This window comes from Salmo salar, chromosome ssa05, assembly GCF_905237065.1.
Source record: "Salmo salar chromosome ssa05, Ssal_v3.1, whole genome shotgun sequence".
Classification (NCBI taxonomy): Eukaryota; Metazoa; Chordata; class Actinopteri; order Salmoniformes; family Salmonidae; genus Salmo; species Salmo salar.
The window spans coordinates 66539378-66566949 of NC_059446.1; the positions used below are offsets into that span (position 1 = coordinate 66539378).

The 27572-nt window shown below is 43.3% G+C and overlaps 1 protein-coding gene across 2 annotated transcripts in view; it reads right to left on the reverse strand.

The window, feature by feature from the left end:
• ascc3 (activating signal cointegrator 1 complex subunit 3) overlaps positions 1-27572 on the reverse strand; it is a 163610-nt gene that overhangs the window by 15779 nt on the left and 120259 nt on the right. For both annotated transcript variants that reach the window (XM_045718629.1, XM_045718630.1), the window contains exons 19-35: positions 27250-27414; positions 26309-26395; positions 25938-26114; positions 23718-23943; positions 23352-23506; positions 21520-21618; positions 21144-21312; positions 20769-20989; positions 20588-20673; positions 20222-20388; positions 19532-19677; positions 17911-18031; positions 17667-17809; positions 15956-16093; positions 12284-12404; positions 11393-11525; positions 11133-11258 (exon numbers count right to left, since the gene is read on the reverse strand). In XM_045718629.1, the coding sequence (XP_045574585.1) occupies positions 11133-11258; positions 11393-11525; positions 12284-12404; positions 15956-16093; positions 17667-17809; positions 17911-18031; positions 19532-19677; positions 20222-20388; positions 20588-20673; positions 20769-20989; positions 21144-21312; positions 21520-21618; positions 23352-23506; positions 23718-23943; positions 25938-26114; positions 26309-26395; positions 27250-27414 (2480 nt within the window). The remainder of the gene's footprint in view (positions 1-11132; positions 11259-11392; positions 11526-12283; positions 12405-15955; positions 16094-17666; positions 17810-17910; positions 18032-19531; positions 19678-20221; positions 20389-20587; positions 20674-20768; positions 20990-21143; positions 21313-21519; positions 21619-23351; positions 23507-23717; positions 23944-25937; positions 26115-26308; positions 26396-27249; positions 27415-27572) is intronic.

Here is a 27572-nt window from a genome sequence, read left to right on the forward strand (position 1 = left end):
TTGGGTCAAACGTTTCGGGTAGCCTTCCACAAGCTTCCCACAATAAGTTGGGTGAATTTTGGTCCATTCCTCCAGACAGAGCTGGTGTAACTGAGTCAGGTTTGTAGGCCTCCTTGCTCGCACACGCTTTTTCAGTTCTGCCCACACATTTTCTATAGGATTGAGGTCAGGGCTTTGTGATGGCCACTCCAATACCTTGACTTTGTTGTCCTTAAGCCATTTTGCCACAACTTTGGAAGCATGCTTGGGGTCATTGTCCATTTGGAAGACACATTTGCGACCAAGCTTTAACTTCCTGACTGATGTCTTGAGATGTTGCTTCAATATATCCACATAATTGTCCTGCCTCATGATGCCATCTATTTTGTGAAGTGCACCAGTCCCTCCTGCAGCAAAGAACCCCCACAACATGATGCTGCCAACCGTGCTTCACGGTTGGGATGGTGTTCTTCGGCTTACAAGCGTCCCCCTTTTCCCTCCAAACAGTTCTATTTTTGTTTCATCAGACCAGAGGACATTTCTCCAAAAAGTACCATCTTTGTCCCCATGTGCAGTTGCAAACCGTAGTCGTCCTTTTTTATGGCGGTTTTGGAGCAGTGGCTTCTTCCTTGCTGAGCCGCCTTTCAGGTTATGACGATATAGGACTCGTTTTACTGTGGATATAGATACTTTTGTACCTGTTTCCTCCAGCATCTTCACAAGGTCCTTTGCTGTTGTTCTGGGATTGATTTGCACTTTTCGCACCAAAGTATGTTCATCTCTAGGAGACAGAATGCATCTCCTTCCTGAGTGGTATGACAGCTGCATGATCCCATGGTGTTTATACTTGCGTACTATTGTTTGTACAGATGAACGTGGTACCTTCAGGCACTTGGAAATTGCTCCCAAGGATGAACCAGACTTGTGTAGGTCTACGATTTTTTTTGAGGTCTTGGCTGATTTCTTTAAATTTTCCCATGATGTCAAGCAAAGAGGCACTGAGTTTGAAGGTAGGCCTTGAAATACATCCACAGGTACACCTCCTATTGACTCAAATTATGTCAATTAGCCTATCAGAAGCTTCTAAAGCCATGACATCATTTTCTGGAATTTCCCAAGCTGTTTAAAGGCAGAGTCAACTTAGTGTATGCAAACTTCTGACCCACTGGAACTGTGATACAGTGAATTATAAGTGAAATAATCTGTCTGTAAACAATTGGAAAAATTACTTGTGTCATGCACAAAGTAGATGTTCTAACCGACTTGACAAAACTATAGTTTGTTAACAATAAATTTGTGGAGTGGTTGAAAAGCGAGTTTTAATGACTCCAACCTAAGTGTATGTAAACTTCCAACTTCTACTGTATGTATGTATGGTCTGGGAAGCCTGGGTCAGGACTTAGCGGTAAATGTGGGCTGACAGCCGTGTCAATGCCAACAGTCTGGAATGTTCTGGAATCCTCGTCCTCAACGCATAGCAGATGTCTCTGCAGCACACTGCTTCCTTCTACCCAGCCATCCATTAGAGGAGGATCAGTGTTTGTGTGTGTGAGAGACTGTGTATGCATGTATTGTATATGTATGTGTGTGTGCGTCCCTGCATGTGTGTACATGTGTTGTTGCAGGGAGACAGAGTGCTGTAGTGGCTGTAAATCATCTGTGTAATCACTAACTAAGGTTTGGTGGCTTTTAAGCTCTTAGTTATTCAGATAGACCAGAAACACCCTGTATAGAATATCAACTTATTTAGCATCTTAGTGAACTGCTAATTGGTATACTTAAAAGATCCCTCCAGATGAAGTTTGCATCACTATTACGACTTAATTCCTGTCCTAGTTCCACCCTCAACACCGACGTATGGCTCCTTATAAATATTGATTAATCGGGCGTGCATATCTCCACCTTCCTCCGTGTGCACAGCCCATACGGTCTCTGGCACTCCGCAAATTGTAAATACACCAAAAAGCCACGGTCAGGGTAGCTTTGCTAATCGCTAACATCTGGAGCACAGCACAGCTAGGTAGGTAGGACAAGGCGGAGGACCATCCACTCTCCCCCTACATCTTCTGCAATGGAATTGAATGATCAAAGATAAATACAGAGATCAGAAGTAATATTGGAGTTTTACTGTTGAAGCTAGAGGCTAGCTAACCTACTCCCTGGACCAATAAAGCTAGCTAGCTAGGTAGCAACCGGTAACTATTAGCAACTGTAGGTAATTGTTTCCAATGTTGTTTCAAGGATAAGAGTACCTGTAACTATGCTAGCTAGCTACCTTTCATCAGTTTTTTGATAACCTCATTATCTGAAGTGAAAATGTTAGGTAGTTCGCTAGCTACTGAACTCAAAATATGGCTAGCTAACTAAACAACAGTTGGAACAACCAAGCTGTCATGTTTACAAGTATACAAGCAAATATTGCTTTTATCAGTGATGGAGACTAGCTAGAATGTAGACCAATACTTTTATAGCAATATAGCTAGCTACTAATACAATAGCCCAACTTATTGCACACTGTTTAGATGAGCCGGTTAGAATAAGGTCATCACTTGGTCAAATTATAAACCATACGCCGTACCAAATTGGAGTCCACCTGTGGTAAGTTCAATTAATTGGACATGATTTGGAAAGGCACACACCTGTCTATATAAGGTCTCACAGTTGACAGTGCATGTCAGATCAAAAACCAAGCCATGAGGTTGAAGGAATTGTCTGTAGAGCTCTGAGACAGGATTGTGTAAAGGCACAGATCTGAAGATGTCTGCAGCATTGAAGGTCCCCAAGAACACTGTGGCCTCCATCATTCTTAAACGGAAGAAGCTTGGAATCACCAAGACTCTTCCTAGAGCTGGCCTCCTGGCCAAACTACGCAACCGGGGGAGAAGGGCCTAGGTCAGGGAGGTGACCAAGAACCCGATGGTCACTCTGACAGAGCTCCAGAGGTCCTCTGTGGAAATGGGAAAACCTTCCAGAAGGACAACCATCTCTGCTGCACTCCACTAATTAGGCCTTTATGGTAGAGCGGTCAGATGGAAGCCACTCCTCAGTAAAAAGCACATGACAGCCCGCTTGGAGTTTGGCAAAAGGCATCTAAAGACTCTCAGACCATGACAAACACGATTCTCTGGTCTGATGAAACCAAGATTTAACTCTTTGGTCTGAATGTTAAACGTCACATCTGGAGGAAACCTGGCACCATCCCTATGGTGAAGCATGGTGGTGGCAGCATTATGCTGTGGGGATGTTTTTCAGCAGCAGGGACTGGGAGAATAGTCAGGATCCTTGATGAGAACCTGCTCCAGAGTACTCAGGACCTCCGACTGGGGTGAAGGTTCACCTTCCAACGGCTTTGGGAGTGGCTTCGGGACAATTCTCTGAATGTCCTTGAGTGGCCAAACATCTCTGGAGAGAGCTGGAAATAGCAGCGACACTCCCCATCCAACCGGACAGAGCTAGAGAGGATCTGCAGAGAAGAATGGGAGAAACTCCCCAAATGCGGTTGTGCCAAGCTTGTAGCATCATACCCAAGAAGACTCGAGGCTGTAATCGCTGCCAAAGGTGCGTCAACAAAGTGCTGAGTAAAGGGTCTGAATACTTATGTAAATGTGATTTGTTTTTATACATTTGCAAAAAAACAAACAATTTAATACATTTTGGTCTAACGTAACAAAATGTGGAAAAAGTGAAGGGGTCTGAATACTTTCAGAATGCACTCTATATACATTCCGTAATATACAGTTGAAGTCAGAAGTTCACATAGACCTTAGCCAAATACATTTAAACTCAGTTTTTCACAATTCCTGACATTTAATCCTAGTAAAAATTCCCTGTCTAGGTCAGTTAGGATCACCACTTTATTTTAAGAATGTGAAATGTCAGAATAATAGTAGAGAATGATTTATTTCAGGTTATATTTCTTTCATCACATTCCCAGTGGGTCAGAAGTTTACATACACTCAATTAGTATTTGGTAGCATTGCCTTTAAATTGTTTAATTGCTTCGCTCAGGTTGTCAGGGGAAGTTGTCAGCAGGATGATGCTAGCCCTGTGAGACCCCCGGTTGCATAAAGTTAAAACAAGAGGAAAAACAAGGAAATACCTCTTCTGAGAGGATTTTTTCAAGCGTAATTTTCTTCAGAGCCAATCAGATGCGAGCGTTAACAGCCTGCCCAGAGAGCCCAACCAATAGTCAAGTCAGCGAGATTTGGAAGGACAGCCTCGAGAGAGTGACTGTATTGGAGTAGATTTACATTAGTAGAATACGTGTAGTAAAATCTCTCTCCTCAACATCAGTTGCAATGTTTCTGTTTACACTATCCTTACATTAGCCTTGGATGTAGGGTGGCCAAAGCCACATTCCTGCTTCGTGTGTGTGCAGCTATTAGCATACCTTAAATACCATAGTATAGAGACAACCAAAATAAGGATAGCTATTCAAACAGTAGACCCATTTCCCGGCTCTGTCATGAAAATGTGCGTGTGCATGTGCGCATCAGGAAAAAAAGTTTGTTTACATGAATGTGGATACTTGCTCGTGCAAGTTAACAAACGTAATAAGATGGTTATCGTCTACTACATAGCAGATGTCAGAGGATTGATTACCTAGCAAGCTAGCAAGCCAGCGAGTCAAGCTAAAATACCACAAATAGAGCCTGAAAAACCTGAAAAAAAGCTATCACCAGCCTTGCGTGTTTTCATGGTCTTCACTCACTCACTGTAAGTTTGTCAAGGGATGCGCGCGTATCACTTGAACGTGAAGTTTGACCGTAAACAGAAAATGGTTCTATACAGGAGCTTCTCATCTATACCATATTGCACGTGATGTTTCACACTTGATTAATGCAACGATTCTCAAATGTGTGCACATTTTAAAAGCTATAATGTTTTTTATTTGGTTGACAGAACAAAAATGCTGTCTACTGGTATTAAGGTAGGGGAGACCGGGGCTAAGTCTAACGCGGAGTCAGTTGTAACAGCTAAATAACTCACATTTAGAAAGCACTCAGAAAGATGTTATTCAATGTAATAATGCTTGGTTAGTGTCTCTATATACATACGTTTTATATAAATCCATGAAATATATTTCGTTTTATTGAAAACATTTTTTTTGAGGCCTAAAGTTTATTATTGCCACCTCTCTTTCTTATTATTGACCTGTGGAACAGTCCCAATGTATCTAATCATAACTATTTTTTATCAATAAGAGGTCTTTGATTGGTATAGTTGATGACAATAATTTGTTGCATTTCTCACAAAATTCAGATTACACTCAGATTAGTAATGGGGGTTAGTTGTAACAGGGTTAGATGTAACAGTGTACCTAAAATGCTATTGTATTTTACATGGTATTTAGACATTCACATAATGATAACATTTCACTTGTTTACATCAAGTATTCCAGTACAACTAAGATATGTTAATACAAAAATAAATCAAATTCAGTCTTTTGAATGCTAAAAGTATTTTATATATATTATATACCGCCTACGGGGTTAATTGTAACATTTCACCTCAGCCACTTTTGGTTTAAATTGTAAACGATTGGAATGTCCCAGAAACGTAGTCACAGTGTGCATTAGTAGCTGAGACATGTATGTTGGTGTAAAAATATTATACATCTAACTAAAACAAAAGGCAAAAAGTGTTACTTTTAGCCCTGGTCTCCCCTAATTTAGGGAATTCTTGCAGATTAATGTGGTGCCGGAGAGCTATTATCTTTACGCTGTACCACTCAGAAGGAGGTATGTGGTGTAGATGTGTCCCACACTATCTACGGAGATGGTTTGGGAGAGAGAGATTTGAATCTATATCAGTCTCTTTACACTACTAAAATGTGTGCCCTGGAACTTGTATATTGTCAAACTAGTGTAGTGTAAAAAGGCCCTTGTGATTAGTTTACTGATTTCTTTGGTAAGGGAGTGAGTGGCAAGTGTTTCTCTCTCTCTCTCTCTTTCAGAGCTGAGGGCTGTTTTACTGGGTTCAACCCGGTCTGGTAAGAGATTTGTGGGGAACACCATTCTGGGAAAAGAGGCCTTGGATGCCGCCAGAAGCACTGCCCCATGTGAGAAGGGAGAGGGAGTTGTCTGCGGGAGGAAGGTCACTCTAGTGGACAGTCCAGGCTGGTGGAAGGAATTGAATTTGTCTGATACGGCTGCACTTGTTAAAGATGGAGTGCACTTGTTAAAGATGGACTGCAGCACAGTGTCTCTCTATGCCCCCCTGGACCCCATGCATTCAGCCTTGTGGTTGAGGTGGACTTGCCATTCACTGATGCCTACAGAAGATCAGTGGAGGATCAAGTCCAGCTCTTTGGCGAGAGAGTCTGAAGTTACACCATCATACTGTTCACATGGAAGGACTGTCTGGGGGAGACAACCATTGAGCAGTTCATTGAAGGTGAAGGAGGCCCTCCAATGGCTTATACAGAAATATGGGAGGAGATATCTTGTTCTCAGCAATGAGGACAGGGGTGATGGCACTCAGATCAGAGTTACTGCACAAGATAGACATGTTGGTGGCAGGAAATAGTGGCAGCCATTTGAATTTGAGACCTCGCAATTTTAGAAAGTGGAGAAGGACAGAAGGGAAACGGAAGAGAGAGATTTCTTAGAGCTCAGAGGCAAAGAGAGGCTGAAAGCCCTCAAAGGTTAGTCCAAGTGTATTGATGCCTGATCAATTGGGTGTTGTATTGCACATTTTAAAATCAAACCATACAGCATGACATAAATGAATATTTAATGAACAAAAATACAGATCCTTGTTATAATAAGAATATTTTTAAGTCTCTGTCCTAATTGGGTTTTTACTAGTGTAAACAAATAAATGGCACATCCTCCCCCCAATACAACTAACAAAAAAATTATTATTACGACCATGAATAACAATAACTATAGCAACTTCACCATTTCAGCATGGCTTTGTGGCACAGTCAATGCCACGCAGGGCTAACGGGCCAGAAGGTTGAGGGTTCGCCGACCACCACGGACGAGCTGACTCTCCCTGCCTGTCTTACTACACTACAATCAGAGCTGGCTGCAGAAAATGATCAGTTAGGAGGAAATTAGATTTTCTACATTTTGATGCCCAATTTTATATCAAATTATGCAACAGATTTTCCACCAACAGGTTTCTGTACAAATGCACCACACACAACCAACAAGCAACGCATAACTGCATACCAATTACAGACTTCGAGCGCTAATCGTCAATGGTTTGCATTTTCAACACCACAATCAAGTAGAGTATGTCAATTTGGACAATCAGAAAATACATCCCTCCCTACTCAGTATCGAAGGCTCCGAATGTCATTACACTTTTTGGTGTTTTCTAAGAAATGTCTCTTTACATTAATAGAATGACCGTTATGCAGTTTGGATGCTGGAAGTATATTAGTGGAGTGGATGAACGCGTAGGTAGCCTTACAGGAGACTTTTGAAGTGGCATAATAAGATTAAAACATTGTGACTAGTTGTGTTTATGCCACACATAAAAATGTAATACATTTTAGAAGTTAAATAACATACAGTACCAGTCAAAAGTTGGGACACACATACTCATTCAAGTGTTTTTCTTAATTTTGACTATTTTCTACATTGTAGAATAATAGTAAACATATTAAAACTATGAAGTAACACATATAGAATCATGTAGTAACCAAAAAAGTGTTAAACAAAACTACCAAAATATATTTTAGATTCTTCAAAGTAGCCAACCTTTGCCTTGATGACAGCTTTGCAAACTTTTGGCATTCTCTCAACCAGCTTCATGAGGTAGTCACCTGGAATGCATTTCAATTAACAGGTGTGCCTTGTTAAAAGTTAATTTGTGGAATTTCTTTCCTTCTTAATGCGTTCGAGCCAATCAGTTGTGTTGTGACAAGGTAGGGGTGATATACAAAAGACCAAGTCCATAATATGGCAAGAACAGCTAAAATAAGCATAGAGAAATGACAGTCCATCATTACTTTATGACATGAAGGTCAGTCAATTCAAGTAACAGACACATCTCAAATCAACTGTTTAGAGGAGACTGCGTGAATCAGGCATTCATGGTCGAATTGCTGCAAAGAAACCACTACTAAAGGACACCAAGAAGAAGAGACTTGATTGGGCCAAGAAACACGAGCAATGGACATTAGACCGGTGGAAATCTGTCCTTTGGTCTGATGAGTCCAAATTTGAGATTTTTGGTTCGAACCACCGTGTCTTTGTGAGACGCAGAGTGGGTGACCGGATGATCTCTGCATATGTAGTTCCCACTGTGAACCATGGAGAAGGTGTGATGGTGCTTTGCTGGTGACACTGATTTATTTAGAATTCAAGGCACACTTAACCAGCATGGCTACCACAGCCTTCTGCAGCGATACGCCATCCCATCTGGGTTTGAGCTTAGTAGGACTATCATTTGTTTTTCAACAGGACAATGACCCAACACACCTCCAGGCTGTGTAAGGGCTATTTGACCAAGGAGGAGAATAATGTAGCGCTGCATCAGATGACCTGGCCTCCACAATCACCCAACCTCAACCCAATTGAGATAGTTTGGGATGAGTTGGACCACAAGTGCTCAGCATATGTAGGAACTTCTTCAAGACTGTTGGAAAAGCATTCCAGGTGACTACCTCATGAAGCTGGTTGAGAAAATGCCAAGAGTGTGCAAAGCTGTCATCAAGACAAATGGTGGTTTTGTTTAAAAAAATGTTGGTTACTACATGTTTCCATATGTGTTATTTCATAGTTTTGATGCCTTCACTATTATTCTACAATGTCCAAACTTTTGACTGGTACTGCATATTTCGGCTATATTGAAGCGTTAGGTTCTAGGTTGAGGAAATAGCTGCTTGGTGTTACGCTTTCCTGAATAACTGGGCCTGCTGGGAGCATAGACCTATGTAGTCACACTATATAGGACGACTTAGGAGAATGATGATCGGCAACACACAGCGCATCAGTATGTGAAATAGACTACAGACAGACTGGCCTACTACTTTGCATTTCTAGAATGTCGAGATTAGACCCATAACTGATCCAAATGGAATGAAACATTCAAATAACAGGGCTTTCATTATTTAAATGACATTTTCACTGCAGTTTACGCCCTAGAGTAGAATCGTACTCAATTGCACTAATTTGAAAACAATAATGCAGTTTTTCATTGGATTGTGGCGTTGTAGGCTAGTCTGGGCAGGACACTTGCACTTTCACTAAAATATCAATAGGGGAGCTTTTTGAGCTGCGTGTCCTCACACTATTATTTTAAGCGCATTGATTTTTCACTGCTACGCAGACGATACACAACTTTGCATTTCTCTCAGCAGAGGATTTTAGCTCCACGGATAAATTATTAGACTGTATTAGTGACTTAAATACTTGGATGGCTCACAACACCCTCCAGCTAAATCAAAACAAGACTGAGGTATCTATTGTTGGAGACAAAGCACAGAGAGAGAATCTAGTTGCACATTTTAATTTACGGGCAACACAGATAAAACACCAGGTAAAAAACCTAGGTGTTATTTTAGATTCTAAACTAAATTTCAAATCACACATTAGGAATGTGAACCAATATATATATCATATTTTTTTTTAAGTGTGGCAGTTTCTCTCTCAGGCTGATACAGAGAGACTCATCCATGCTTTTATTACAAGCAGGCTTGACTATTCTAAAGCTCTCCTGTATGATCTACCCAAGAAAGCCATTGGTCAACTGCAAAACATACAGAATGCTCCAGCACGGGTACTGACCAAGACCAGATGGAGGGCACACATTAGACCGGTTTTAAGGTCTCTGCACTGGCTGCCTGTGAGTTATAGAATACATTTTAAGATTATACCACTGGTTTTTAAATAAATCCAAGATCGTGCACCCCATACATGTCAGACATGCTTTTAAGTTATGTACCCTGTAGGTTCCTCAGGTCCTCCAGAGAACGTGACGGGGTTTGAAACTGTGGAAAACCAGTATGAGGGTTTGTGCGCAGGCTAGAATGAAAGGCGGCCAGTGTGCGGGAAAGAAAATATCTGTAGAGTTCAAAAAGTATTCACACGCAAAACCATGAAAAGGAATAACCCAAGGAGGCCGAGATGCAAACATAGTATAATTAATTGAATCCATCCTCAAAAATATACAAAAAGTGAAAGTGCTAATGAAAATAAAAAAGGAACAGAGCATATGTGTTGGCCTCATGCCTTCATCAGTGCCGTGCAAACAAATTAAGAAGACACGTACTTAAGGCACCTGCTGTGCGTAACAGGCATAACAGGTGCAAGCAGATCGTTAGAGACTGGTGAATAGGGAGTCAATTAATATTAACAAGGAATATATACAAGAATATAACAAAATGGACAATTCATATGTCACATACGATTGGAAAGAGAACAGTCTGGGCTACATACCAATATAAGAAGCAATTTAAATGAAATACATGAGTAGGGCTGAAACTGTGGATATATTTTAAATAGATCTTAAAATATCTTTTGAGCTTTGCTTTTCCTCAGGCGTTTTTCCCTGTAAAGCACATTGCATTGCATTCCATGTCTGAAATGTGCTGTATAAATAAAGCTTGATTTGTTTTGATGCACCTGGCCTCAGGCTATCGGTAGGTTTCCCTGCTACAGAGGTTATCAGGACTAAATCCTAATGAGTGCTCTGGGTATAAGTGATAGTCTGGTACTGCGTGCGTGTGTGTGTGCATGCGTGTGTGTGTAGCCCTGGTGTGTGATGACACATAGTTTGAGTTCAAAAGATGACCCTGTGTTCTAAAGATGACCCTGTGGTTTCCATGGTTCTGCCATGAACACCAGCTATTGTTTGCCTCCCCAGCATTCACTGGTAATTACTCAGCTGAATGAATTAATGGTTATAATGTACTCACACTGATGAAAAAAAAGCTTGACATTTCTTGGAAAGACATGAAGCCTTTGCCTGCTTCTATCATTAGAGGAAAAAATACATAGTGATTTCTTATTCCGAGGTTCTTCAGAGAGAACTGGTCATTAGTCGCCATATCAGAATGTTGTAGCCACTCAATTAGCTTCCAAAATTACTGAAACTTCACAACCAGAATTTCTGAAAAACCTGGGAACAGGGACCTAGTTGGGGTAAATTGTTTCGTGATGAATTGTTATAAAAAGTCAAATACAATCAAAACCTACCTGGGGTTCATGACCAGCCGGCGGAAGAAGTACGTCCAGGTGATATAGTCCATAGCATCCTGTTTAGAGGTGATGGTCCCTGCAGCGATCTCAGCATTCAGATGGTCTGACAGCACACCCAGGAGACTGAGGAAGAGGTGGTAGTGAAGGAGAGATGACTTTCCCCCTTACAATGTTAAATGCACAGAGACCAAGTTAAAAGCTGTAGCAATGGCCTTCACTATGTAGGGTCACCACAAAGCCAAGGGATAGCCTCTCACCTGGACTCAACAGGGAAGGGTTCGTAGAGGAACTTCTTGTAAAAGTCTTTCTTGATGTCGTGGACCAGGATCACAGCTTTGCCCTGGTCGTCATACTGAGGGCGGCCTGCACGGCCCATCATCTGCAGCACGTCTGGAGAGAACACAACACAACTACAGTAACCGCAGTCCAAATGGAACAACTACAGGCCTAGGAGAGCTGAATCACTTTCTACAGAACTACAACCTACTGTAACTACAGGAGAGATAAACCACACCTACAGAACAACTACAACCTACTGTAACTACAGGAGAGATAAACCACACCTACAGAACAACTACAACCTACTGTAACTACAGGAGAGATAAACCACACCTACAGAACAACTACAACCTACTGTAACTACAGGAGAGATAAACCACACCTACAGAACAACTACAACCTACTGTAACTACAGGAGAGATAAACCACACCTACAGAACAACTACAACCTACTGTAACTACAGGAGAGATAAACCACACCTACAGAACAACTACAACCTACTGTAACTACAGGAGAGATAAACCACACCTACAGAACAACTACAACCTACTGTAACTACAGGAGAGATAAACCACACCTACAGAACAACTACAACCTACTGTAACTACAGGCGAGATAAACCACACCTACAGAACAACTACAACCTACTGTAACTACAGGAGAGATAAACCACACCTACAGAACAACTACAGCCTACTGTAACTACAGGAGAGATAAACCACACCTACACATTCAGATGAAAACACATGGATGTACTGGACTTTCTAACTCACTACCAAACAGGGAGTATTTGACATGACAGGAAAATAGAAGTAGATTTAATTCAATACAGAAACAGTGATGGAAGCAACTGGACATGAGCCTGTACCTGTGATGGGGTAGTCCACGTAGCGTCTGGTCTTCCCATCGTAGTACTCAGTACCTTTCACAATGACCAGATGGGCAGGGAAGTTGACTCCCCAGGCCAGAGTACTGGTGGCTATCAGTATCTGGAAACAGAGAAAGATAGTGTGTCATACCAGTCATGGATTTAACAAAGTAAAGCAGAAACACTTTCAGTGCCATATCTGCACCATTGTTGTACAGTATATACCTGCAACTATTCAATACGTATATACCTGCAACTATTCAAGACGTATATACCTGTAACTATTCAATACGTGAATACCTGTAACTATTCAATACGTGAATACCTGTAACTATTCAAGACGTATATACCTGTAACTATTCAAGACGTATATACCTGTAACTATTCAAGACGTATATACCTGTAACTATTCAAGACGTATATACCTGTAACTATTCAAGACGTATATACCTGTAACTATTCAAGACGTATATACCTGTAACTATTCAATACGTATATACCTGTAACTATTCAATACGTATATACCTGTAACTATTCAATACGTATATACCTGTAACTATTCAATACGTATATACCTGTAACTATTCAATATGTATATACCTGTAACTATTCAATATGTATATACCTGTAACTATTCAATACGTATATACCTGTAACTATTCAATACGTATATACCTGTAACTATTCAAGACGTATATACCTGTAACTATTCAATACGTATATACCTGTAACTATTCAAGACGTATATACCTGTAACTATTCAAGACGTATTTACCTGTAACTATTCAAGATGTATTTACCTGTAACTATTCAATACGTATATACCTGCAACTATTCAATATGTATAGACCTATAACTATTCAATATGTATATACAGTTGAAGTCGGAAGTTTACATACACCTTAGCCAAATACATTTAAACTCAGTTTTTCACTATTCCTGACACTTAATCCTAGTAAAAATTCCCTGTCTTAGGTCAGTTAGGGTCACCACTTTATTTAAAAAATGTGAAATGTCCGAATAATAGTAGAGAGGATGTTTAATTTCAGCTTTTATTTATTTCATCACATTCCAAGTGGGTCAGAAGTTTACATACACTCAATTAGTATTTGGTAGCATTGCCTTTAAATTGTTTAACTTGGGTCAAACGTTTCGGGTAGCCTTCCACAAGCTTCCCAAAATAAGTTGGGTGAATTTTGGCCCATTCCTCCTGACAGAGCTGGTGTAACTGAGTCAGGTTTGTAGGCCTCCTTGCTCGCACACACATTTTCAGTTCTGCCCACAAATTTTCTACAGGATTGAGGTCAGGGCTTTGTGATGGCCACTCCACTCCAATACCTTGACTTTGTTATCCTTAAGCCATTTTGCCACAACTTTGGAAGTATGCTTGGGGTCGTTGTCCATTTGGAAGACCCATTTGTGACCAAGCGTTAACTTCCTGACTGATGTCTTGAGATGTTGCTTCAATATATCCACATCATTTTTCTTCCTCATGATGCCATCTATTTTGTGAAGTGCACCAGTCCCTCCTGCAGCAAAGCACCCCTACAACATGATGCTGCCATCCCCGTGCTTCACGGTTGGGATGGTGTTCTTCAGCTTGCAAGCTTCCCCCTTTTCCCTTCAAAAATAACGATGGTCATTATGGCCAAACAGTTCTATTTTTGTTTCATCAGACCAGAGGACATTTCTCCAAAAAGTACCATCTTTGTCCCCATGTGCAGTTGCAAACCGTAGTCTGGCTTTTTTATGGTGGTTTTGGAGCAGTGGCTTCTTCCTTGCTGAGCGGCCTTTCAGGTTATGTCGATATAGGACTCGTTTTATTGTGGATATAGATACTTTTGTACACGTTTCCTCCAGCATCTTCACAAGGTCCTTTGTTTTTGTTCTGGGATTGATTTGCACTTTTCGCACCAAAGTACATTCATCTCTAGGAGACAGAACGTGTCTCCTTCCTGAGCGGTATGACGACTGCGTGGTCCCATGGTATTTATACTTGCGTACTATTGTTTATACAGATGAACGTGGTAGCTTCAGGCGTTTGGAAATTGCTCCCAAGGATGAACCAGACTTGTGGAGGTCTACAATTCTTTTTCTGACATTTTCGCTGATTTCTTTTGATTTTCCCATGATGTCAAGCAAAGAGGCACTGAGTTTGAAGGTAGGCCTTGAAATACATCCACAGGTACACCTCCAATTGACACCAATTAAGTGAAATAATCTGTCTGTAAACAATTGTTGGAAAAATTACTTGTGTCATGCACAAAGTAGACGTCCTAACCGACTTGCCAAAACTATAGTTTGTTAACAAGAAATTTGTGGAGTGGTTGAAAAACGAGTTTTAATGACTCCAACCATGTAAACTTCCGACTTCAAATGTACCTGCAACTATTCAATACGTATATAGCTATAACCATTCAATATGTATATACCTGCAACCATTCAATATGTATATACCTGCAACCATTCAATATGTATATACCTGCAACTATTCAATACGTATATACCTGCAACTATTCAATACGTATATACCTGCAACTATTCAATACGTATATACCTGCAACTATTCAATACGTATATACCTGCAACTATTCAATACGTATATACCTGCAACTATTCAATACGTATATACCTGCAACTATTCAATACGTATATACCTGTAAGCATTCAATACGTATATACCTGTAAGCATTCAATACGTATATACCTGTAAGCATTCAATACGTATATACCTGTAAGCATTCAATACGTATATACCTGTAAGCATTCAATACGTATATACCTGTAAGCATTCAATACGTATATACCTGTAAGCATTCAATACGTATATACCTGTAACCATTCAATACGTATATACCTGTAAGCATTCAATACGTATATACCTGTAACTATTCAATATGTATATACCTGTAAGCATTCAATACGTATATACCTGTAACCATTCAATACGTATATACCTGTAACCATTCAATACGTATATACCTGTAACCATTCAATACGTATATACCTGTAACTATTCAATGTGTATATACCTGTAACTATTCAATATGTATATACCTGTAACTATTCAATATGTATATACCTGTAACTATTCAATATGTATATACCTGTAACCATTCAATACGTATATACCTGTAACTATTCAATATGTATATACCTGTAACTATTCAATATGTATATACCTGTAACTATTCAATATGTATATACCTGTAGGAGGATCCTCAGTGTCATTCATGTATGAGTGTCTATTATTTGTTTTCTACCTGTGTCACCTGTCTGTGTCATACCTGTGTGAGAGTCTTCTGTCTGCGTGTCACTGTCCTATCAGGGTCCCACCTGAACCTGTCAGGGTCCCACCTGAACCTGTCAGGGTCCCACCTGAACCTGTCAGGGTCCCACCTGAACCTGTCAGGGTCCTACCTGAACCTGTCAGGGTCCCACCTGAACCTGTCAGGGTCCTACCTGAACCTGTCAGGGTCCTACCTGAACCTGTCAGGGTCCCACCTGAACCTGTCAGGGTCCTACCTGAACCTGTCAGGGTCCTACCTGAACCTGTCAGGGTCCTACCTGAACCTGTCAGGGTCCCACCTGAACCTGTCAGGGTCCTACCTGAACCTGTCAGGGTCCTACCTGAACCTGTCAGGGTCCTACCTGAACCTGTCAGGGTCCTACCTGGATCTTGCAGTTGACAAACAGTTCCTCCACAGTCTTCCTGTCTCTCTCGTGTAGTCCAGCGTGGTGCATGCCGATACCAAACGCCAACGTCAGCTTCAGGTTGGACTCCCTCACCGTGGCGATGATATCTGTCATCTGGGTAACATTAACCAATCACAGCATGAGACCTCCCCTCATCAACCTACGACAGCACGAGACCTTATCTTCTCGACCAATAGAGACACAGTAAACCAGTAGACAGTGTAGGACTAGAAGGCACATCCATGACGAAGAAGACATTGTTGGACATGAGCAGGGAGGGGGGCTGGAAGGAGTGGAGAAAAGGGAGGTGGAGAAAAAACTGAAAACAACATGTGGGACAGGGCAAGAAAAACATTTGAAAGGGTTTTACAGGGGGAGTTACAGGGAGGACGAGGGGTACATGTTCACAGAGGAAGGAAGGAGGGAGAGGGGCTAACTGCAGCAGAGGAAGTAATAGAGAGAACATAAGGCTAACTCAGGCAGAGAGGGCGGACTCCCACTGAGACTGAGGCAGCTAGCGCCAGTCGCCTGTCACTCAAACCACAGGGACTCCAGCAGCTACACGGCCAGTACAGAAACACAGCAGGGAGCAGCATATATCACTGGAACACACACACACTGCAGGGCCAGTTCAACACACCCAGTGCTAAAAATACACATACAGTAAATGCCAGGTCAAGTTCTCACACACACACACACACACACACACACACACACACACACACACACACACACACACACACACACACACACACACACACACACACACACACACACACACACACACACACACACACACACACACACACACACACACACACACACACACACACACAGAGCTAGGAAAGGTGGAGCAGAAGAGAGGATGAAATGTATCCTATGAATTAGATTTTTCTGCTACGTATACAGTATTAAGGACTAGTTTGCAGTGTGTGTGTGTCTATTTTACAAGTTGGGGTTTGAAGTCAGTCAGAGCTCTATATTTCGCTCAGACCACAGGCTTGGTGTGAAATGCGAGCAGCCCCATAAAACATGTTGATATCCATCTTTTACACTGCCAAGCCTACTGTGACTTCATAAGGTCCAATATGAGGGATTATTCACCAGACACACATCCAACACTGTTCTGCTCAGCTCTCTGTATCCTGGGGTTCTGGCAGGCCTGAGCAAATACATTGTTTTACTGTTTTTTAATGTGTGTGAGTGAGTGAGTGAGTGAGTGAGTTAGAGAGATAGAGAGATAAATGGAGAGAGCGAGTTAGCTAGTGTGTGTGTGTATTGTAAGAAATTATCCTTGTTTATGGGCCCCTATATATCAGACACACATGTTAAGGTAATTACTGCCCATCTTCTATCAGAGCACATTTTCTCATCTTGAAATAATCCTGAAGTATGCAGAGAAAATAATGGGATATGACACAGGCGTTTCCTGTAGAAGTTGGTTTGAGTTCCCTCTGTAATTACACTAAAACCAGTGCTTACAGAGAGAGAATATCAGGAGAGAGCAACAAGCAGCAGAGGACGAGGAATAGGAAGACTGGAGGAATAGAACAGAGAGAAAGAGGAGATAGAGAAAGAGAGACAGACTAAGAGAAGGAGAAAGATCAAGCGAGAAAGAGCTGTGTACATCTACAGTATGACAACAGGGTTAGTTCCACTAGGAGGTAACAAGTATAAGCCTGGTCACCTGAGTCTCGTCCTGGTGCAGCCACTGTTTGGGGTCGTCCTCGGTGGCCAGGAAGGCTATCAGGTCTAGAGCTGTCAGACGAGTCTGTCGTCGCGACGACACAAAGATCAGAACAGGCTTGGCTGGAGAGTGACTGCGAATCGCTGGAGAGAGAGAGAGAAAGAGAGAGAGAGAGATATAGAGAGGGGGGATGCACAGCGTAGTTGCATACTTAGTGTGTGTTTCTGTGTGTGGTATAGTGTACCTTGGAACACAGGCTTGTTCATGCTGGCCATGCGGGGGCAGTAGTGCTGTCCTGGGAAGCCCTGGATGTGAACCTCCAATGGGACGGGACGCACAGAGGGCCGGAAGTTAAACAAACCCACCTGTAAGAGAGGGGGAGAGGCAAAGAGACAGAGAGAGTTAGACAGTGGATGAAAGAGAAACATATGGACATAGAACCATAGAAAGAGAATGAATGTCTTCTCTCAGTCAGTCAGTGAGAGAGAGTGAGAGAGAGAGACAGAGTGGATGAAAGAGAACTAGATCGAGAGAGAGAGACAGAGAGCGATAGATAGATAGATAGATAGATAGATAGATAGATAGATAGATAGATAGATAGATAGATAGATAGATAGATAGATAGATAGATAGATAGATAGATAGATAAAGTGAGTCCAGCTGGCAGCGAGGCCCATCTGGGTGTCTAAAGGTTTGTCATTGTCCCTGTCCGGGGGAGAGGGACAGGGAACTGAGCGCTTTTTGTCTGTTGTGCTCAGAGGCTCGCTGGGTAGGGCAGCAGTGCATTGTGGTGTGTGGAGTGGTCAGGCAGGGCAGGCGCGTGTGTACACATATCTAAAGGCCTGGATAATGGATTGGGCATCTAAACCAACCCAACATCCCCAGTCCCTCCCGTCCTCAGTCTAAACAGCCAGATTTATAACCAGACAATCTGTCTGACAGGGACACTCTGCAACAGTAACACAACGTTTAGACAACCAATACCGTCACAGAGAAGACTGGAATGGTAGGATACAGTTGGAATTTGAGCGCAATGTTTTAAAAGCATTACAAATGACGTTATGGTAAAACTTTATAACTTTCAGAAATAAGCAGTTGTAAATGTTTATGAATGCTTTATAAATGTTATATAAAATGTTTTTCAGCAGATAGTATTTTCTTTTTGAGATAAATTGTATAAGTGAATGTAAAGACTGTCTGTCTACATGTGGTTTCATGTGTGACTGGGGTCATGCAGGCATACAGGAGTTCCCATGTCTCTCTGCGGTGGACAGGGAGCTTATTAAATACCCTTCTGATATGATTACTGCTATTATTATTATTATTATTATTGACTGTCAAGTCATCTGTCCGCATTGGTACCGTGATTTCTGTTGATTACCAGAGCAACTCAAGCATGGCTCCAGAGAAACAGGACTCCAAACCATTACCGTACTGTGGTCAAAACTATTACACGGATTCTCTGCCAAAAACATCAGTATTATTCTACATTTATCAAATACGAAAAGGGCAGGCGGATACGTGAACACTAAAAAACACTGGCTAACACAAATGTGGTTACTGGTTGGCTTGAGAACAGCAATGTCAATTACAAAACCTTCAACTGATGATAGAGACATGAACTCTATCTGAACACAGGACAGGAGGTCAAAAGGTGAAAGGATGAGCTGGTTTAAACTACAGGAGATGTCTTGTCTATGTGAAACTGAGACTAACGTGATGGTATGATCAGGGTAGAACACTGTTGTAATGCCTGATTCAGATAAGAAGCTGATCCTAGGTCTGAGCCTAAGTGCAACTCCTACCAGGAGTGGCGTTTCACAATACTTGTAGTGTCTAGTATGTAGATGCTATGGAGAGCTCACCTGTCCAATCCCTAGCCAGTCGGCGAGGTCTCGTGCGTTGGCCAGGGCCGTAGACAGGCCCACCACGCGGACAGTCTTGTTGGTGTGGGAGGAGATGAAGTTGGTCCTGGACACTATGACCTCCAGCACAGGACCTCTGTCCTCCCCTGGGATACAGACACAGTGGTATGAGGGTTTATGAGGGTTAAAGTTAAGGCTCTATAGAAGGTTCTGTTTGTATGATGGTTTATGAGGGTTAAAGTTAAGGCTCTATAGAAGGTTCTGTTTGTATGATGGTTTATGAGGGTTAAAGTTAAGGCTCTATAGAAGGTTCTGTTTGTATGAGGGTTTATGAGGGTTAAAGTTAAGGCTCTATAGAAGGTTCTGTTTGTATGAGGGTTTATGAGGGTTAAAGTTAAGGCTCTATAGAAGGTTCTGTTTGTATGATGGTTTATGAGGGTAAAAGTTAAGGCTCTATAGAAGGTTCTGTTTGTATGAGGGTTTATGAGGGTTAAAGTTAAGGCTCTATAGAAGGTTCTGTTTGTATGAGGGTTTATGAGGGTTAAAGTTAAGGCTCTATAGAAGGTTCTGTTTGTATGATGGTTTATGAGGGTTGTATGTTTGATTGTATGGGGTTTGTGAGGCAAGAACCAGACGCATAGATATTAAATATCTCTCTATATTCTTCTGTGTAGAATTAGGCTGTGGTACCTAGCAGGTGGATCTCGTCGATGATGAGGATGGCTACTTTCTGGACGTAGCTGCGGTTCTGCCAGGAGCGACTCACGCCGTCCCACTTCTCCGGCGTGGTCACAATCAGGTCAGCTGCGGCGATGGCCCGCATGTCTGGAGTCACATCACCTGTCAGCTCCACGACCCTAGGGACGAGGAGAGAGGGAAGGGAGGGAGGGAGGGAGGGAGGGAGGGAGGGAGGGAGGGAGGGAGGGAGGGAGGGAGGGAGGGAGGGAGGGAGGGGAGAGACAATAGATGGATGGATAGATAGATACCACAGCTGATGGCCATTGACAGATGTGAATGCAACTGAAATGCACATGGTTATAACCAAGTCTCACTCACTTCTTCCCCAGTTTTTCCTCTATCCTGATCTTCCAGTCCTCGATCCTCTCCCTGACCAGAGCTTTCAGAGGGGCAATGTACACCACCTGAGAACACACACAGAGCAAGGATAAACAGAGAGAAATGTAGAGCGATATTGAAAGAGAAAAATAGAGAGATAGAGTGAAGGGGGCAGACAGACCTTGGAGGTAGGGTACTGGTTGAAGACTCGGAACATGGCCAACTCGGCAGCGATGGTTTTACCGGAGCCCGTTGGCGCCCCCAGCAGGACGTTGGTGTCGGTGTGGTAGAGCGTGTGGAAGATCTGTGTCTGGATGGGGTTGAAGTGGGTGAACTTGTACAGACTCTCGTACTCCGGGTTCCCCAGGGCGGTGATGGGCAACGGCTGCAGGTCCAGCAGCTCTGAGAATCCACAGGGCAACATTGAGACAACGTATGGGTACATTTGTCAAGGAAAAAAGACAAAAGAAAGGTGTACGTGTGAAGTATGAAGAGTTGTTTCCTCTGTACACCTCTGAGGGTTGGTCTGTGTGTGTGTGAGTCTGTTGTACAGTACCAGTATGTGGGGGATGTCTCTCAGGCAGGATGAGGTGTTGGAAGTTGATGATGCAGACAGCCTCTGAGCCCAGCCAGCGGTCTGACACAGCTTTGATGTAGTACTGGGAGGGCATGGGCTCAAAGATAGGGATGGTGAACACCACCTGTTGGGGCTCCCCACTCACCACCTGGAAAACACACACAAGGTAAGTATGACTAGGCTCAACCATATCCACTGATACAGGGTCAGATTTATTCCATAACCATAATGGTTAAGTTTAGGATTAGGGGTCAGGTAATCTGATCCTAGATCTGTAGTTAGGGGCAACTTCTGCCTCAAGGGAACACAGTAGAACAAGTGGCTCTCTAGAAGCTAATGGTACCCAGAAACCCACCTGTTTCTTCTGTAGGAGCAGGTATTCTGAATGGTAGATGTGATCGTTGATGGGGTCCTCCACCCACAGCCACCAGGGCTCTCCCACTGAACCATGACACTAAGAGAGGAGAGGAGAGGCAGAGGAGAAGAGAGGAGAGGGGCGAGGCAGAGGGGAGAGGAGAGAGGAGAGGAGAGAAAGGCAGAAGCATGAAGAATCGGTGGCATTAGAAGATCAGAGTACTCCCAGGTTGTTTAACCAGATAGTAGCAATTCAAAACAAAGCAATGTAATTGTTGGTAGGTATGTGCGTAACCCTTCAGTCATGGGTTTTGGGGTGACTCCAAACAGAAACCTCAGCCCTCTCCTCTCCTCTCTCCCCAGGAGGAGAAGGAGGTGCACTGTACTGTGTATCTCTCTACACTTCTCTGCTCTGAGTTGACCCCCTGTAGAACACTGTACGCTAATTCCTTTTCTCTGCTGTGGAAACAACTGCGGGCTGGCTAACAGACCACAGGTCCAGGAGACTGGTTTATGACACATGGAGAGAGGAGACAGTCCAGTTTCCACAGACAAACACACTAAAACATCAGCTATGATGTCATCTGCTGGCCTGGTCCCTAGCCCTCTTGCGTAAATGTCTAAAGATATCAGGGACACTACTCTTGATTAGGGCTAGGAGTTAGTCCCAACCATGTGACCTGAACCAGGAACAATTCTGGGTCCTACTCATGATAAATGCACAACATTCGGATGACCCAAAAATAGAAGAATACTAAAGGGAGTGGGGAAACGCGCATTAATATTACAAAACGACATCCAACTCCTGTCTGTTTCCCTATTAGAATGAGTCATTATCCTGGAGTCCATGGCTTGGGTTAGAGTTAGGGAGATCTCATGTGTCTCTACATGTGTCGTGGCTAGCTTGCGTGTGTACATATGCAGCAGGGATCACTGGCTAAGCTGGGGGTGTTCCATAACAACTCTCCCATGAGCAGAGCATGCATCGCTAATCACACAAACATTCATCTTCATACACAGCCTGGCTACAACGGGCCTCCTATTCCACCCCGACTCCCTTACAAAACTACAGGAGTCATCCGCCTCAATGATATTCTCCAATCACCATAGAGATCCTATAGCCTAATTCGCAATTCAATGATGTACTGTATATTCCCTCCATTGGACATGGCTCTACTTATGGACAGCAGACTTGGGTTCAAACGGCATTTGAAATCTTTCAAATACTTAGCTTTGTTTGATTGATCTTGCCTGGCGCAATGGAACCAATGGAATAGTCCCAAAAGTGGAAAACACCGTCCATCTGGCACACCAGGCAGGCTCAAGCAAATGTAGTATAAAAGCCAAAGGATAATATTACAAGAAGGTGATGCACCTAAACACTGATCTAGAATCAGCCATCTTCCCTTTAAATAAGCCTTAATTTGAACCATTCAAAGAAAAAAAGAGCCCTTCAACCAGTACTTGGGATGTGGACTAACACTTCCAGAGGTGGGAATTTGACGCTGCGGGGTTGTTTCAGCAGCTGGCTTCTCCTCCTTGTAGAACAGCGGTGAGATTCCCACTTTTCACTCATTACTCTATCACCCCCACTGGCTGGAGGAGGAGAGGAGCAGGGCCACTGGGGGAGAGGACAGCTCCATACTGACAGACCACTGACACTTCACACTAACACATTTCTATGGTTAGCAGCATTTAGACACACTTAAAGAGTGCTCTGATAATGTCTACTGTTTGTGTACTGGGTGTGTGTGTGTGTGTGTGTGTGTGTGTGTGTGTGTGAGGGAGAGAGAGAGACATCGAGGTCATCCTAGGTGAGGTCGACATGGTTACCTGGTCATGCCACTGGAAGTCGGGGGTGATCTGGAGGCGGACCCTGAGCACAGTGCGTGTGATTGGTTGGATGGTGGCCTCCATCAGTATGGAAGGGATCTGGTGGACACACTGCTTCACCTTCAACCCGATGTTCACGTGGTGGAGCATGTGACCTGGGACACACAGAGAGAGGGAAGTGTTACTACAGCACGCTGCACGAGCACGCTGCACGAGCACACACACACACACACACACACACACACACACACACACACACACACACACACACACACACACACACACACACACACACAGCTCTACAGAACACAATAAAATTCATGTCTAATTTGGTAGTACACCACACCTGGACCAGTATTGTCTCACCTATCTCGTCCTTCTGCATATCTTTCAGTTTGTCCACAGTGAGTTTCTTCTCCTCCAGACGGGCCAGCACGTTGTGAGGCAGGATGGAGAACTGTCTCAGGGGGTGAGCGAAGCCCCACAGACGCTTGTCTATCACTTTACACAGGTTGAGCAGGCGGTAGGTCATGGTAGGCCAGCGCTTCCTCAGAGCAATCTCAAACAGAGCCCTGACGATACGAGCTGCGTTCTACACAGGGAAGAAATACACTCAGTTACAATTTGAGTGGCATTCTATAGTAGAAAAACAAGGACAGACCGATTGGAATCACAATTGGGGTAGTGTATTAAGACAGACGACAGGCTACAGCCAGACTTAGAGCAGTGTTCTACAATGGGTACAGCAGGACAGAGAAAGCCATGCAGAGACTGAAATAATCCATCAAGATGTAGGATGATTAATCATGTCTGATCGAGAGCCGCGGGGCTGGTATGATCAGGCTCTGTTCTGAAACATGGGTCAGGCCTGGCTGTGCGCTGATGGATTGCTCATGTCTGTCCTGACAGAGGGGTCAGGTGGTTGGGGCTGCTCGCTGATAAACTGGTCAGATCTGACGTGGCTGGGCTCTGATTGATTTGGGCAGGTGTTAATGACATGATGGATTGGTAGAGTCTGGCCGTGCTGTGATTGATTTGTTGGGCCTGGCTTTGCTGTGATGGATAAATCGTGGCGAGGCTGCTATCTGTGATAGATTGGTCAGGTCTGCTTGTGTCCGGAACATGTGGTTGAGTGGGAGGATGGACAGAGACAGGCAGGCAGGCAGACAGACAGAGACAGGCAGGCAGACAGAGACAGGCAGGCAGACAGAGACAGGCAGGCATACAAGCAGAGACACAGAAACACCGGCTGGGCCAGATGTTGGTCTGCTGCTGGTTAAAAGGCCACTAGGGCAACCTCACTCCTACATCAAACCCTCTGGAGAGAAAACCCTACACTCACACCCTTACTGAGCCTACACTCATACTCCAAATAACAACCAACAGCCAAAACACATCAGGCCTCACAGTCCGAGTCACAGCACCAACATAATCAATCTCAATAATCTCCCTGGTTGGAACTAACTTCATGATTAAGCTGCCTTCCTTCTCCAGTTCTTCTGTGTCCGTGTGTCTTTAAGAGCATGCAGTAAACACAGGTCAACTGTGGACTCAGGTCTCTCAGCGCTCATGTACAATAATCTACTCTCTCAGGAGAACGCCTGGTGTCCTGCGGTCAAGTGCACAGGCCTGCAGAACTGCTCTATCAATCATCCAGTTGCTAAAGCCATTGAGGAGTGTGTGTGTATGCATGAGAGACAGGGAGTTAGCCTCTGCCAGTGTTTGTGAGTGTGCGCAACTATATGTATGTATGCAACTTTATCTCTGTGCTTATGTGTGTCTCTGTTGGTGTTTAGTGGCAGTATCATGCGGCAGCAGGACCCATCAGTCCTCAGTCTGGATTAACCATCAGATCCCCTCTATTCCACTATGGCTGCCTGCCTCCCGGCCACAGCCATCCAAACCGGCTGCACATCTGAAATCGTGCAAAATAGGAGCAAAGTGGGAATTTGCTGTGAACAATTCCAAATATTCAGCCACATGGAATCAGTTACCGCGGGAAACCATGGATAGATGGGTTCAGCAGAGGATGGGAAGAGGGGATGGGATGCAGGGAAGGGGGGGGGGAAACTCCAAATGCAAAAAAGATTCTAGGCTATCAGTCACTGAGAAATATGCACCAGCCAAACATGTTACTTTCATCAGATATCAAAGCATTTGATTTTCATAAAGAGCATAATGCAGAGATGCCGGCATGGAGGATTAACTGTGACAGTTCATGAAAGCCTCATGATCCCTCTGAAACAATGGAGATGCTGGTACAAACAGGAAACCCGTTTATGGATGTGTATGATATGATTAGTTAAGACACCACTTCTAAACCCCATCAGAACACCAGTATGATTGAAACATTCTGCTCTGGGACGCCGACGCCATGTGCTGCTGTGCTCCTGGCAGGGGACACAGGGGTACAGCTGGACCCCTCAGAGGGGCTAGCTCAGTTCAGTTTGGGGTAGAAGCAGAGTATGTACACATGTTGAAGTTTCTTCAGGTATGGTTCAGTTTGTATGAGTGTGTGTGTGTATGTATGTGAGAAACAAATGGAGAGAGAGCATGTGTGTGTGTGGTGCTGTGCCTGTAACCTACCTGTGCTACGTAGGACAGGTCTGAGATGAGGGAGAAGCTGTCCACCTCTCCCCGGCCGATGTAGGTCTGCAGTAGGATATTGATCTTGCCGTATCCGTTCTCCACTCCGCCTGCAGCAGGCAGCTCACAGTAGTTACACAGCATCTGCTCTAGTTCCTCCATCTCCTCATCACGCACCTGGAAACACACACACACACACACACACACACACACACACACACACACACACACACACACACACACAGAGTCAGGAGTCTTTCCACCTGGGTACTCAAACTATATCAAGACCTTGCTATACTGTTTAGCAGGTGTCCTGCAGCAGTCTATAATGTGTGATGAGTGACCTCTCATTGTGACCTGTGACCTCTCACCTTGACCTGTTCAAACTCCTCGGCCTTGGAGACGATGCTGAGGATGTCAGCCTCTGTCTTCTGGGAGTTGAACAGCTCGTTGAACGTCTGCATGGAGGAGGAGGTGGACAAACACAAACATCGAACTGACATAAGGAACAGCTGTTATCAAGTTGTATATTGTATGTTACTGTACCATCATTCATGATGAGTTTTTTTTGTAGATAATACCATGCCATATATATATACACTTCTGTGGACAGCTTCTCCCTCATCTCAGACCTGTATGTATGTATGTGTATATATATATATATATATATATATATATATATATATATATATATATATATATATATATATATATACACACACACACACACACACACACACACACATATATATATATACACACACACACACACACACACACACACACACACACACACACACACCTGGTTACAATAATATAACACATTGGAGTACACCAAACATGAGGAACACCTTTCTAATATTGAGTTGCAGCCTCAATTTGTCGGGGCATGGACTCCACAAGATGACGAAAGCTTTCCACAGGTATGCTGGCCCATGTTAATTGAAATGCATTCCAGGTGACTACCTCATGAAGCTGGTTAATAGAATGCCAAGAGTTTGCAAACCTGTCATCAAGGCAAAGAGTAGCTACTTTGAAGAACCTAAAAAATATTTTGATTTGTTTAACACTTTTTTGGTTACTACATGATTCCATGTGTTATTTGATAGTTTTGATGTCTTCACTATTATTCTACAATGTAGAAAATAGTAAAAAGAAAGAAAAACCCTGGAATCAATAGCTGTGTTCAAACCTTTGACTGGTACTGTAAGTCATGGAAAGAGCACCAGGTGTTCTTAATGTTTTGTACACTCAGTGTACAATACAACACAGTACATATAACATAATATCATGTTATGGAACTCTGGTGTACCTCCATGGTGTTGTATTTGATGTAGAAGTGACTGGCGGTTCTGCCCAGGTCAGTGGAGGCGAAGTATCCTGTCCTCTCCTCGAAGCGGATCATCCTGGCCTTGTCCAGCTTCCTGGCTGCCATCACCACCAGTTCCTTACGATACATCTCCAGACCTGGGTCCATCTAACACAGAGACAGAACAGTTTAACCCTGCCATCACCACCAGTTCCTTACAGTACAGCTCCAGACCTGGTCCATCTAACACAGAGACAGAACAGTTTAACCCTGCCATCACCACCAGTTCCTTACAGTACAGCTCCAGACCTGGTCCATCTAACACA